We start from the raw sequence: 12,388 nt of genomic DNA on the forward strand, positions 1-12,388 counted from the left end.
ATATCCCTTGTTTCCGAAACAGCTGAGAGAACTTGCAGGAGTGAGTCTGAACAAGTATCCAGCTCTTTGTCAAACAGCCGGAACAAAGTGACAGCAGGCAATATTAAATCATCAGCTGCAGGAGAAAGAGAAAACCTTGTGCTATAGGGGAAAACCAGGGACATACTAGCTACATAGTGTCTAGATATTTTTACCAGTCTGACAGAATAAACAATAAAATAACTGCATTTCTCAGAATCTCTGTCTGAAAAAGAGAAAACTAAGGACTTTATGACCGGCCTGTGAATCCTAAATTACAAACTTGTTTACATTTTTCTCATTTTTATATTCATGAGTAGTAGAAAGGTTTGTATTTTGCTGGTTTTCAAAGATTTCATTTGGTCTAGACTTATGTAGATGTTTGATTCATGCAAATCAAAATCTTTAATGGAACTGGTAGGAGACGGTGATAGAAGGACCCAGAGACAAAAGTGGAAATTAAGTTTAGGAGCATTCAGGTCAGAAAACAGCAGGTTTCTCCACAGAAAGAGAAAGTCCCCAGCCATGCTATTGAAACCGACTCCCTGGGAAATGGCTTGATGAGACTCTAAGAAACAAATGATGAATGATGAGTCTAATAGCCCTCTCTTGTTTAACCTTTATTTTATTCAATTAAAAAATTAGAAAATCTATATCAATCTTCTATTTTTACCTCCTTCTCCTCCAAAGATCATAATGCAGTCTCCTGGAGGACTACAATTTGTCATATTTTAATTTTAACATAGAGTTTGTTTGAGTCATTCTGACTGAATTGAAAGAAGTATACTGAAATGAAATTAGAAAAGCAAAGTAATTTAAAAAGTATAATAAAGGTGAGCATTCGGGAAGTAGGTTGAAATTTCTCAGCTTTATGGCCAACTATGTTTTTTCAGGACATGGACCCAGTGGACCAATGGTTGGACTGTGTTTTACCAAGGAGGGACCTGTCCTACAGTATAAGCTATTTAATTACACGTGGATATTCTTTGCCTGATCTTTAGGCATTTGAAAAGATGCAAAAATACTTTTCATACTTTTGTACTTGACACATAACATTTTCAGCAACATTTATTTTGTGGTTTCCTGTATTTATTGATACTTATTGCATGATCTAGATACACTGTCTATATTACAGTCCAAAGAAATACCAAGTTATTGTGCGCAAATGTTAAATTGAGCAGTGGAAATAGCATTGGCTTACGTTTCAGAGATGATTTATCTATTAGTGCCTGCTGTCTCCAGCAGAACTTATAAACAAATAAATGTTTAACTTTATGACACGGATTGCGATGTTTTTTCACTGCCTTTCATACTGTATAACCAAATTTATACTGCATATTTTCAGGTCTCCTCTCTTACATTATCTTTATTATTATTATTATTATTATTATTATTATTATTATTATTATTATTACAGTATCTTTCCTAGTACACAGTTTTCAGAACTGTTATAGTGAACAGGAAATCTGTGTTCCCTACCTTCAATAACTATACAATAGTGTATGCAAGGAGATTGATTATGCTACATATTTTGCACATTCATAATTATTTATGACTTTAATTACAAATGTCGTCATGCAGGCATATTGCTGTGCACCGTATGAGATTCTTCCAAAATACACAGCAGGAAATGCCTTCATAATATGATTTTAGTAGTGCATTGCAGCTGTAATGCCAGATTACATGTTATGGTTAGTATTACCATGTAACTATTGCCCCTTTTGCAGAAATGCCGGGTTGTTATAATTATATACCAGGCATTGGAAGTGTATTAAGATTTTATACTTTTCAGTGGCAGTAGGTTTGTTCCTCAGGCAAGCACTGCATGGTGTACAGGACAGCCCGGCTCTGCTGTGCTCCCAGCAGTAAAGGGCCTGTCCCGCTGTCTGTTTCCATCTGTCATCCTGTTGAGAGCCCTGACAGCTGCACACATACACGCTCATCTTGTTAACCCCCTCACTGCCCTCACCTGGGACCTGTGGCTTGAATGCATTCTCTCTGGCTGTGTCTCGGGGCTCCTCTGCTTGACATGCCATGCATTCATCTAGTTCCCAGTGGCTCTGACTCTCCAGCACAAATTAATGTCCTCTTAGCTGTGCACGCAGACAACTGTCTGTGCCTTCTGCCCATGTCTTCCTAACTTCTCTCATTTACCTTTTTTACAGCTTTCTGCAGATTCTCACCTTTTACCCATTTTTGCATGCACTTTTATATGTTTCGAACAACCCTTCATTAATTCTCTCTTCTTTTTCTGGCTTTTCTTTCTTTCCGAAAACATGAAAACTTAGAGATTTTTTTTTTGTGTTCAGTCATCTATGTAAGTGACCTTTCCAGGCCTTCCTGTCTTCCTGTGTCTTTCTAATGTATTAACCCCCCTTTCCTGTCTCTGTCCCTCACTCTCTCTCTGTCCTTCAGGGCTCTGCAGACTCATACACCAGCAGGCCCTCGGACTCAGATGTGTCTCTGGAAGAGGACCGTGAGGCTCTGCGCAAGGAGGCTGACAGACAGGCCCTTGCCACCCTCGAAAAAGCCAAGGTGAGAGCTGCATTCATATACTCACCTCTGTGTACTGATGAGGTCACAGGCTTAGATATGATTGCATGTACTAAGATTGTATGTCACAGTCTCATTTCGCACATTCCATTGGGATGCATTTTTCTACTCTTGGTTTGAACCCTTGTCTCCATTTGATTTGTTATTCACCATCAAAAAGAGCAGTATGTAAAGTGTTTGCAAAGTAGCATAAAACTCCATGTACCTAAAGTGCTGTGATGTGCACCTCTTCTTCAGACAGTAACAGTTTACAGCAGTATAACCGCTGTAATATATACTGATTACTGATGTAAAACATTGTAAAACGTCAGGTTGCATATGCAGTTCTGGGTTGAAGGAGAAAATAACTCACAAAGGGATTATGGGACATTGCTGCATGCAATGGAAAGTGCCTTAATTTCATAATGAAATTGGGGCCCAAGCAACACTACATCAATGTGGACATGACAGGCGGATATGGCTGCTAGATGGACTTTGAGTGTCGATGGGGACTTGCCATAATTTGACAGCTGCTGCAAAAACTGCAAAATCACTGTAATAGAGTAGGATACAGGTACTGATGGTGTCTGGACAGAAGACGAGGCTTGCAACCTCACATTTTGAATGGTAGCCGCAATGGAGAAGGACAGCCCTAAGGCTACAGCCTTCCTGCTCAGGGGCCACACCCACAGTTGGAACAGCGCTGTGTCAGGATGCCATAGCTGGCCACAGGCTTGAGACAAGCAATCCCCCCACAGGGGAACCTGCAACGGATCTCGGCCAAGGAACCACGGCTTCTTAGGCCATCGAGGATCGACCAGTAACCCTGTCCCCCTCTCCCTCTTGACCTTCTCCAGCACGGCTGGGAGACGTGGAATTGGGGGAAGTGTACTGAAGACTGGGTGGCCACTTATGGGCTAAAGTGTCAATCCCCAATGGACTGTATGGGTCTTGGTTGAACCATTTGATTCAGTGCTCAGACTCACATGATGGAAAAGATCTAAGAGATTGTGATTCAAGCTGATGCACTGCTGCTGGATGTCTGACTCCCTCCCTTCTAGTACTCCCAGTCAACACTCCCCTCCTCTCCCAGGTTCTCCTCGCTGCCTCTCCACAACACGCTTCCCTGTTATAGATTGACAGTGGCAAGAGGAGGGCTCATCTGAGTGACAGCTAACAGAGGCCTATCAGCAGCTTGGTTATGAGTAATTGCTCCTTTTGAATTTGAAAGATAACCACTGTTAAGTGTAGAAAAGCAAAGTGAACTCATGGTAATTATGGGAATGGTAAACTACAATACTGACCATGAAATACCATCATAGAGCAAATAAATCAAATAGATGACTGTACAAATTAACACAGTGAGTAATAAATTATCATTGAATAAGGGAAAATGGCATGCAGAGGAAGTGGATTTTTTAAACATTTTGACATCACTTTCCATTTCTTTAGTTTTTAGCTCCTGACACTGCTATAAGTCTCCTGCAGTATTGATTACTCGCTTTTCCTGTGGTATTGATCCCTGCTTAACCTTCTCTGTATTTCTCCCCTGCAGACCAAACCTGTGGCCTTTGCTGTTAGGACAAATGTGGGCTATAACTCCGGCCCCAATGATGATGTGCCCGTCCAAGGAATGGCCATCTCCTTTGAGGCCAAGGACTTCCTCCATATCAAAGAGGTCAGGGCTGCATCCGTTGGAAAAATAATCAGTCAGTTAGGCTGTCACCTTTCAGCCAGTCAGTCACTCCCAGGTCAGGGCTGCACTACACCAGACAAGTCTGGACAGGTCTTGCATCAACGCCAACCATTACTCAGACACACCTGTCTGACTAATTCCGTTCTGACCTGCAGACTTGACATGGGTGATTTTTGTGCTTTTTATCTCCCAAGGACAAGGTTTTAATTACAGAGCAATTCAGAGTTGAAAGGTGATGGACGTAACAGACGTGGTGGTCTGTTTAGAGTATGATGGGTTTCCATGCATTGCTATCATTAGGTCCCAGGCCAGGGGTCTGTCTAACAGGAAAATTTAGCAGTAAATGGGGAGTTCTTGTTGGGTGGTGTTTTTGTACCCAAAGGGTGCCTGTCTCTGTCCTTCTGCAGAAGTACAACAATGACTGGTGGATCGGGCGGCTGGTGAAGGAGGGTTGTGAGGTGGGCTTCATCCCCAGCCCAGTCAAGCTGGAGAACACACGTCTACAGCAGGAGCAGAGGATGAGGCAGAGCCGACTGAGCTCTAGGTTATTATTTTTTATATTTGTAGCAGATGCCTTTGAGCAATCGATATGCACAGTGAACCAAACACTAGACGTACAGTGTGCTACGTATACACAATACTACAAGGACGAAAACATCTTTATTAAAATTCACTTATGCCTTGCAGTGAATACAAATCCGGTATAAGTAATACAATGTGGCCAATCTTGTGGAAAAAGTATACACACTACACATGGGACTTAAAGCCCAGACAAAGCCCAGGAGTGAGGTTTTGTGACGGGGATTAAAGACATTAAATTACACTGGCATCTCAACACATTGCTAATCCTGAACTGGTTGCAATCATCTACTACTTAATCATACTATTTAATCATAGTTTCCTAATATCACACACAGCAAACAGACTGGATCCAGATTTCCTCATCACTGACCTTTCACCTTCTTGTATTCCCTTGGCACTTGGCAGTAATCAGAATTGGTTCTACAAGGTCTGTACTCATTGTAGTATAAATACACATAGTGGTCTGCAGAATATAGAGAAGGAGAATGCTAAGCCAACTTTACTGGGCTCTTCTTGCTCCAGATGACATACAGTTGGCTCTGTGTTGCTAGGGTTATTCACAGCTCTCCCTGACTGGTTGTCTTTGCAGTAAGTCTGGAGGAAACTCCAGCTCCAGCCTGGGGGATGTTGCCACAGGAACACGCAGACCCACTCCACCTGCCACAGGTAACCACACCACGTCATCACAGAGAACAGGGAACAGGGATTAAAAAGCACTCGATCCTACATATCGTCTCTTACTTCTGTTCTTGGCTATTCAGCAGTCTTTCATGTTTATTGCCAGTACTGCTGATGAAATATAGTCAGACATCACTTACATTAATGAGTTAGTGTTGCTTGACTTATTATATACACACACCATTCTAAAAAGGGTAATGTTTTTGCTGTGCTTTTCACAGAGAGATCTTGTTAGCCACGTAAGTATGTTAGTTGTGTAGCTATCAGTTCTTGGTGTGGGTGTAAGTTAATTTTAAATTGCTGTATTTAATTCAAATGTAAGTAGGGAATTCCTCTAGATGTCATGATCCCAAGGTTTTTAAAAAGTTATTTACTCCGTTGGAACACATTATTAAGTAGGGTTTCAAATTTTACATCCAGTTCTTGGGGAAAAAATAATATTGTGTGATATGATCCTGAAGGATAACATGTTCAAATGAAAGAAAACCTAATGTTCTTCTCACCAGGGTCTGTTTAAAAAATTATTATTTTTGTTTCCGGGGGGGGATTCCACGATGTTTTCCAACCCCACGGGAACCAAATAAAAGTGAAATATGGATTTATTTTAATACCTTCAAATCTTGTTTTAACTTGTTTTAGCTGATCTCCCATAAAGACACCTTGATCCCGTGATTCCTTGCAAGCTTGAGGAGCCTCACCCTGCTGTTGCATCTCTCCTCTCTCCCTCTGAGACCCACAGCAACAGGGCCCTCCCGCTCCCCTGTGCTCACACCCTCTTATAGCATCTCCAAACACCCAGCAGAAAAAAATATCTCATGTTGATATTTTTCTCTCTCATCTCTTTTTCTGTCTCTCCTGGATTGATGACCCTTTATTTTTTTGTTTCCTTATTTATGTCTGTATGTATCATTTTCCTATCATATTATCATGGTCCCTTAATTTCATTACTTTTTTTACCTTTTCTCCCTTCTGTTTGACTTCCCTCCTACCTGGATCCTCCTTCTTTCCAATTCTCCCTCTCTGTCCTTCCTTTTTAAACTCTCCTCTCCCACTTCCCACTCCCCCACCCACCCCAATTCCTTCCTGTCTTCCTCTGTCTGTCCATTGCCACACAATGCCTCCTCCCTCCTCCTGCCTCCTCCTGCCTCCTCCTCCCAGCTCATGTGGAGTTGTCCACAGTGGGTTTTGATGTTGACCCCCTCGACCTGGATGCAGAAGAAGCTCCCGAGCCCCCCGTTGACTCCCGCTCCCCAAAAGCCAGTGTCAGCAGCGTCACCTCTCCCCAGGCTAATGCCAAGCGCATCCCCTTTTTTAAGAAGGTAAAGCAGTTTCACTGGTGCAACTACTAGTGACCCAGTGCTGCTGCTATTCCTGCTGCTCCTGCTACTGAGTCCACTGTCTGGTCTGTAAACCCCTCCCACCCCACCCCACCCAGGCTCCCTCCACTAACCCTCTCTCCCCTCTGTCTCCGATTGCTATGGTAACGGTTAGATCTTTGTGTGCGAATTGAGATGGGTGAGCTGGCTGCCACACGGGGACACACATTCACACACACACACACACACACTGCCTGCTGGTTTTGCATTTTGAAATTAAAACAATTTCAAATTTCCAATCTGGATCCTCCGCTTATTTCTCCGCAGTAACGGAAAACAAGCTGATGGAACGAGAGCTAGCTAAAAACCGTCAACTGTTAGTACTGGCGTTGATTGGCCAATTGACTGGGCTGTGATTTTGAAAGAGGTGAATGCAGACTCATCCTTCGTCTCTCTGAAACCCTGAGTGTGCACATGTTTTATATAACACGACCTGGCATCCATTTAGACTTACAAATAGCTCCCTGAGTGGACCTGTGTATTCTCATCTTCAACGGTTCTTTGTAACTTGACTTCTGATGTCTTCAAAAGCTGCAGCCAGTGCACCCAACAAGATCACGAAAGGGCTACAATAAATTATATCCAACTGTATATATTTCAGCACTTCCTTCCTTCCTGGTGGAATCATCTTATCCAAAAATAATTTGGTTGATAATTTACTAGCTGAGCATATTAAAACGGCTCTTCTTTGTTAAAAACTTTTCCAGCTACACTAGTCAGGCTGTACCAACATCTACAAAAACAGAAGTGTTTTAATAATGTTAGTTAAATATAAAAAAAATCTTCTGCATCAGTAAAGACAACAGCAGTCTGCTTTTGGTGGTCCAGGCTATTAAACAACTTGCTACATAATGCGTTCTTTTATTCCAATACTGTACTGTTGATTTTGCGTCGTTTTTCAATTTATTTTATGGACACAGATTTGTAGTAAACAAATGAGCCGTGCCAATTGCTATTCCCTGAAAGCGTAGGAGCTGGAGTTTTGAAAACTGTGAGAAAGAGGCTGCCAGGTTCTGATGCACCAAAAGGGCAGCCACAGACTAAACAATATGGTGCTGACACGTCAATACATAGGCACACACACAAGCTTGACTGCGTCGATCCGTCTCTTTAAGCCAGATTCTGTTTGTTCGGCAGTCAGTGTGGCCTACTCACCCCTGTCAATAGCCTCGTCCTGATCTGTCAATAACACTCCTGCTCTGTGTTCTTGTTTTTGTTTTCTTGTTTTTGGGGGGTTTTGAATGCGGAATGAAAGGTGGTCCTGCTAAACAGAAACAGAAGTCGGTGAGTCTGTTATGTTTATATTTCTTATAGCCTCTGGGATTCTGTTTTCAATTGATTCTCATTCTGTGTAATGCTGTAGAGGGGTGGGTAACCTATGAAAAGGCTACCATGGTAAAAGTGCAGTTTACCCATGCTTTCCCCAAGTGAATACAAGTGAATTTACTTGTCATTGTTGCAGTTTCAGTTGTTACATGGTTTACCCTGCCAATGCAGGATCTGCCTTGATTTCACACTGCTTTACTACACTTAACTGTGCCTTTACTACAGTAAACTTGAGGTTTGGGTTTTTCTGGGAACATTGTTTTGGCCTTTTGTTGATTTTCAGTTTGTTATAAGCTATTAGGGCAGTGCTAGTGTAGATGTATTCAAGGTTGGGTAATCCATTTTGAAATGTTTTTCTTTCAATTAAATGGGTTCCCTTTCAAATCGAAAGACAGCCATTACCAAATAGGAAGAGGCTTCTGACCTGCCAATCAGTGAAAACATGTACCAAAGCTGCCCAATAGTGGCCGTGCTGGCAGGAGGAAGACCGGCCCCTGACATCTGTAAAAAGTCTCCTCCAGACTGCAGCTGCCTGCCATTTCTTCTCGTTCACTTGCGTGCTTACTAAAAGTTGTAGAAGTGTGTTCTCTTGCTCTCTGGAGTTGGATTATTTGGATAACTATTCACTTGTGCTCTTCTGAGTTTTATCGCTACTATTGGAGCTTTGCTTCTTTTCGGAGGTAAGTCTACAGCGGGGGTCTCGCTTGGAGCTGACTTCAGTCCCTCCATTGAGATCTGCTGTGTATCATTACTTCCTGTACCATTTTTTCCTACAGATTTGAGTGAAGGAGAAAGAAAGCGATGCTACTCCAGCTGGAGCAGTCTCCTGCAGTTTCGGTCGGCTGACCGACCCGCCCACATCTCTTCCCATCCCCATGTTGACTTGATCTCTGCCGGCGGGAGTCTAAACCGTTCGGTGACATCAAGAGCAACACGACCAACCTCCCCCAACATCAACATCTGCCGACCTCTCGACCAAATATCGACCTCTTGACCATACCGTCAACATCTCGACCAGGCTGTCAAAACTCTCGACCAAACGCGTCGACCTCGACCACCACTGTCGACTTCTCAACAAAAAAGAGACGATATCAACCACCACTGTCGACTTCTTGACCATCCCCATCGATATCGACCACCACTGTCAACCTCTCGGACACAGCTGTCAACCTCGTCTTACTCCGTTGACCTCTCGACATCAATGTTGTCAATTCGACCTTTCATCGACCTCCTGATGATCCTGTCAACATTTCGACATCTTTGAACGATTTTGCAGCGCCAGGAGGACCCGTCGACAAACCTCGACTGAAATCGACGTATGATTCGACATCGAGGTAGACAGTATTTCCTTTGAGGGGTTCGGCAAGTCCTCCTACCCCAGGAATTGTCTGTATATATTGAAGGTCTGCACAAGGAAGACATGAGGACAGACCTTCAATATATACGGACAATTCCTGGGGTAGGAGGACTTCGCCGAACCCCTCATAGGAAATACTGTCTACCTCGATGTTGTCGAATGATGAAGCCTAAAGGGGCGTTTCATTGGTGTTCTGGGTACCAGAGTGAGCTGCCCTCTGACAATGGGCACAAGCTCTGTGTCTGATGCCCAGGCACTGAACACGCCCAACAAGCACTGATGAGCGACTGAGGCTGTAAGCATTGTACAGCCTCCACGGAGGCTACGCACCGCAAGAGGGCCAGGAACTCCCTGCCATTTTCAAGAGCCTCAACAAGCCGTCGCAGCTACCCACCGCTCTTCTGCAGGTTCAGTCCCACGCAGGCCCCCCCTGCAAGTGTCTCCACAATGACAAGCCAGATGGCGATCGTCTTCATCCAGGGCCTCCCCAGCAAGGGTGCAGTCTGCTTCCCCCTCTCCACCTCATCGCAGGCATTCTCCAGAGAGGAGACCATGCTCTCCCAGAAGGAGATCCCCGTGGGATAGACGTTCCCTATCCCGCTCATCTCGGCCTTCTACTCCACAGTGAGTTTCACCATGCCAGTCCCCTCCCCCTAGAAGGCAAGGGGCATCTCCTTCCTGGAGAGAGGAAGAGGAGGAGTTTAAGAGCACGATCCTCCGCCGAATTCAGGAAGTGACGGAGACCTTGGCCAGTCAGCAGCGCATGCTGAACAACATGTGGGTGCGGCTACTGTCAGGAGCTTTTTTTTTTTTTCGTACTCTTGCCTTTGCATTAATAACACTTGTATTGTTTACTTTGATTTCCCCTATCCTACCTCTACCTTAGCTCTTAACTTTGACTGTATTATTGCCCTGTATTATTGCACTTTGTATTGCTCTGATATTTTGTAAGTTGCCCTGGACAAGGGGGTGTCTGCTAAGAAATAATAATAATAATAATAATAATAATAAAAATAATAATATAAAAATAATAATAATAATGTTGTTAATGTTCTCAAAGTGCATGGACGCAGCCTTGGCCCCCCTCAGGACAAAGGGGATAAGGATCCTGAATTATCTGGATGACTGGCTGGTGTGCGCAGACTCCAGGCTTCAGGCGGAGGAACATACAGCAGAGGTCATATGTCACATGGGGTCTCGCAGTTCACATAGAGAAAAGATCCCTTGAACCGGCACAGATGGTGAGCATCTTGGAAATGAGGCTAGACTCTCCAGACATGCTTACCTACCTATCCAAAGACAGAATCGAGTAATTGGAGAAGTGCCTCGCATCATTCAGAAGGGCATTGACTCTCCATCTGGTCAAGTTTCAAATTGTTCAACTGTTGGGGCTGATGGTGGCCAACTCAAATATTCTTCCCCTTGGGCCTCATGCACATGCATCCATTACAACGCTGGGTTAAAGCCCACAGGCTACACCCAGCAAGAGACAGGATGGGGTGCTGTCTGGAATGGGATAGGAGTCAGAGGGATGTGGAGCAGTCTCTGGTCGTCCGCTCACATCAACGTACAGGAGCTGCAAGCAGTGTGGCTGGCACTGCACCACTTTCGCCATGTTCTGACAGACAGGCATGTCCTGGTTTAGACGGACATCATGTCGGTGGTGGCCTACATCAACCACCAGGGGGGCCTACACTCCCTCAGACTACATTGTGTGGCGTGCAGACTTCTCCTGTGGGCACAGGACAATCTCCGATCCATACAGGCAAAACACCTGCCAGCTGTGTCCAATACAGCAGCGGACATTCTCTCCTGGGGAGGTCCGGACAGCTCGGAATGGAGACTGAATCCTCAGGTTGTGGAACAAATCTGGGAAAGGATGGGACAAGCTCGGGTTGACCTCTTTGCCACACGGGTAATGACCCACTGCCCTCTGTGGTTCTCCCTGGAAACAGGAGGCGGTCCCCTGGGCATGGACGTTTTTACTCACCCATGGCCGCAGGAACTGCTGTATGCCTTCCCCCCACTGACTTCTTCCACTGACACTGGAGAGGATTCACCAATGACAGAGTTACTCTGAGGACGAACCCATCCTTCCTACCTAAATCAATCGACCGATTGTCCTGGAGTCTTTCCATCCCCCTCCATATACATTGGATGAGGACTGCAGACTACACACACTCTGCCCTGTCTGGGCTTTGAGGTTCTATACGCGAAGGACTGCGCACAGCCGCAAATTCGACCAGCTGCTACGGTTCTATCACCAGAGTGGGGTGGGGGACACGATCTGGCTCACCTATGAGACTGCTAACGTTCCCATGCCTGAACACATCTCAGCACACTCAACAAGGGGACAGGCCACGTCATGGGCTCTCTTTCACGGTTGCCATACTTGAAGACTTGTGTAATGCTGCGACCGGGTCTGGTCAACAGACCTTCACGAGGTTCTACCACCATGAGGCTCTGCTTTGCTTGCCATGATGGGATTGGGGCTTAAATCAGGTGTCAGAACTCACGACAGCTCTGGTATAGTCTTCTCAGTCGGTAATGGCTGTCTTTCGATTTGAAAGGGAACGATAGGTTATTATCATAACCCCGGTTCCCTGAAAAAGAAAGACAGCCATTACCCTTCAGCGGTCACTCGGCCAGATGACCTTCTTGATGAAGAAATGGCAGTCAGCTGCAGTCAGGAGGAGACTTTTCACAGTCGCTGGGGGGCGGCTCTTCCTCCTACCAGTTGGGCACCTATTGGGCAGCTTTGGTACACGTTTTCACTGATTGGCAGGTCAGAAAGCTCTTCCCATTCGGTAACTGACACTGACA

General features: G+C 44.7%; 1 protein-coding gene across 3 annotated transcripts in view; it reads left to right on the forward strand.

Annotated features, from left to right (window-relative positions):
• cacnb1 (calcium channel, voltage-dependent, beta 1 subunit) overlaps positions 1-12,388 on the forward strand; it is a 68,562-nt gene that overhangs the window by 32,218 nt on the left and 23,956 nt on the right. For all 3 annotated transcript variants that reach the window (XM_066698943.1, XM_066698944.1, XM_066698945.1), the window contains 5 exons: positions 2,434-2,553; positions 4,106-4,228; positions 4,654-4,790; positions 5,418-5,494; positions 8,138-8,166. In XM_066698943.1, the coding sequence (XP_066555040.1) occupies positions 2,434-2,553; positions 4,106-4,228; positions 4,654-4,790; positions 5,418-5,494; positions 8,138-8,166 (486 nt within the window). The remainder of the gene's footprint in view (positions 1-2,433; positions 2,554-4,105; positions 4,229-4,653; positions 4,791-5,417; positions 5,495-8,137; positions 8,167-12,388) is intronic.

Source organism: Amia ocellicauda, chromosome 3 (assembly GCF_036373705.1).
Source record: "Amia ocellicauda isolate fAmiCal2 chromosome 3, fAmiCal2.hap1, whole genome shotgun sequence".
NCBI lineage: Eukaryota > Metazoa > Chordata > Actinopteri > Amiiformes > Amiidae > Amia > Amia ocellicauda.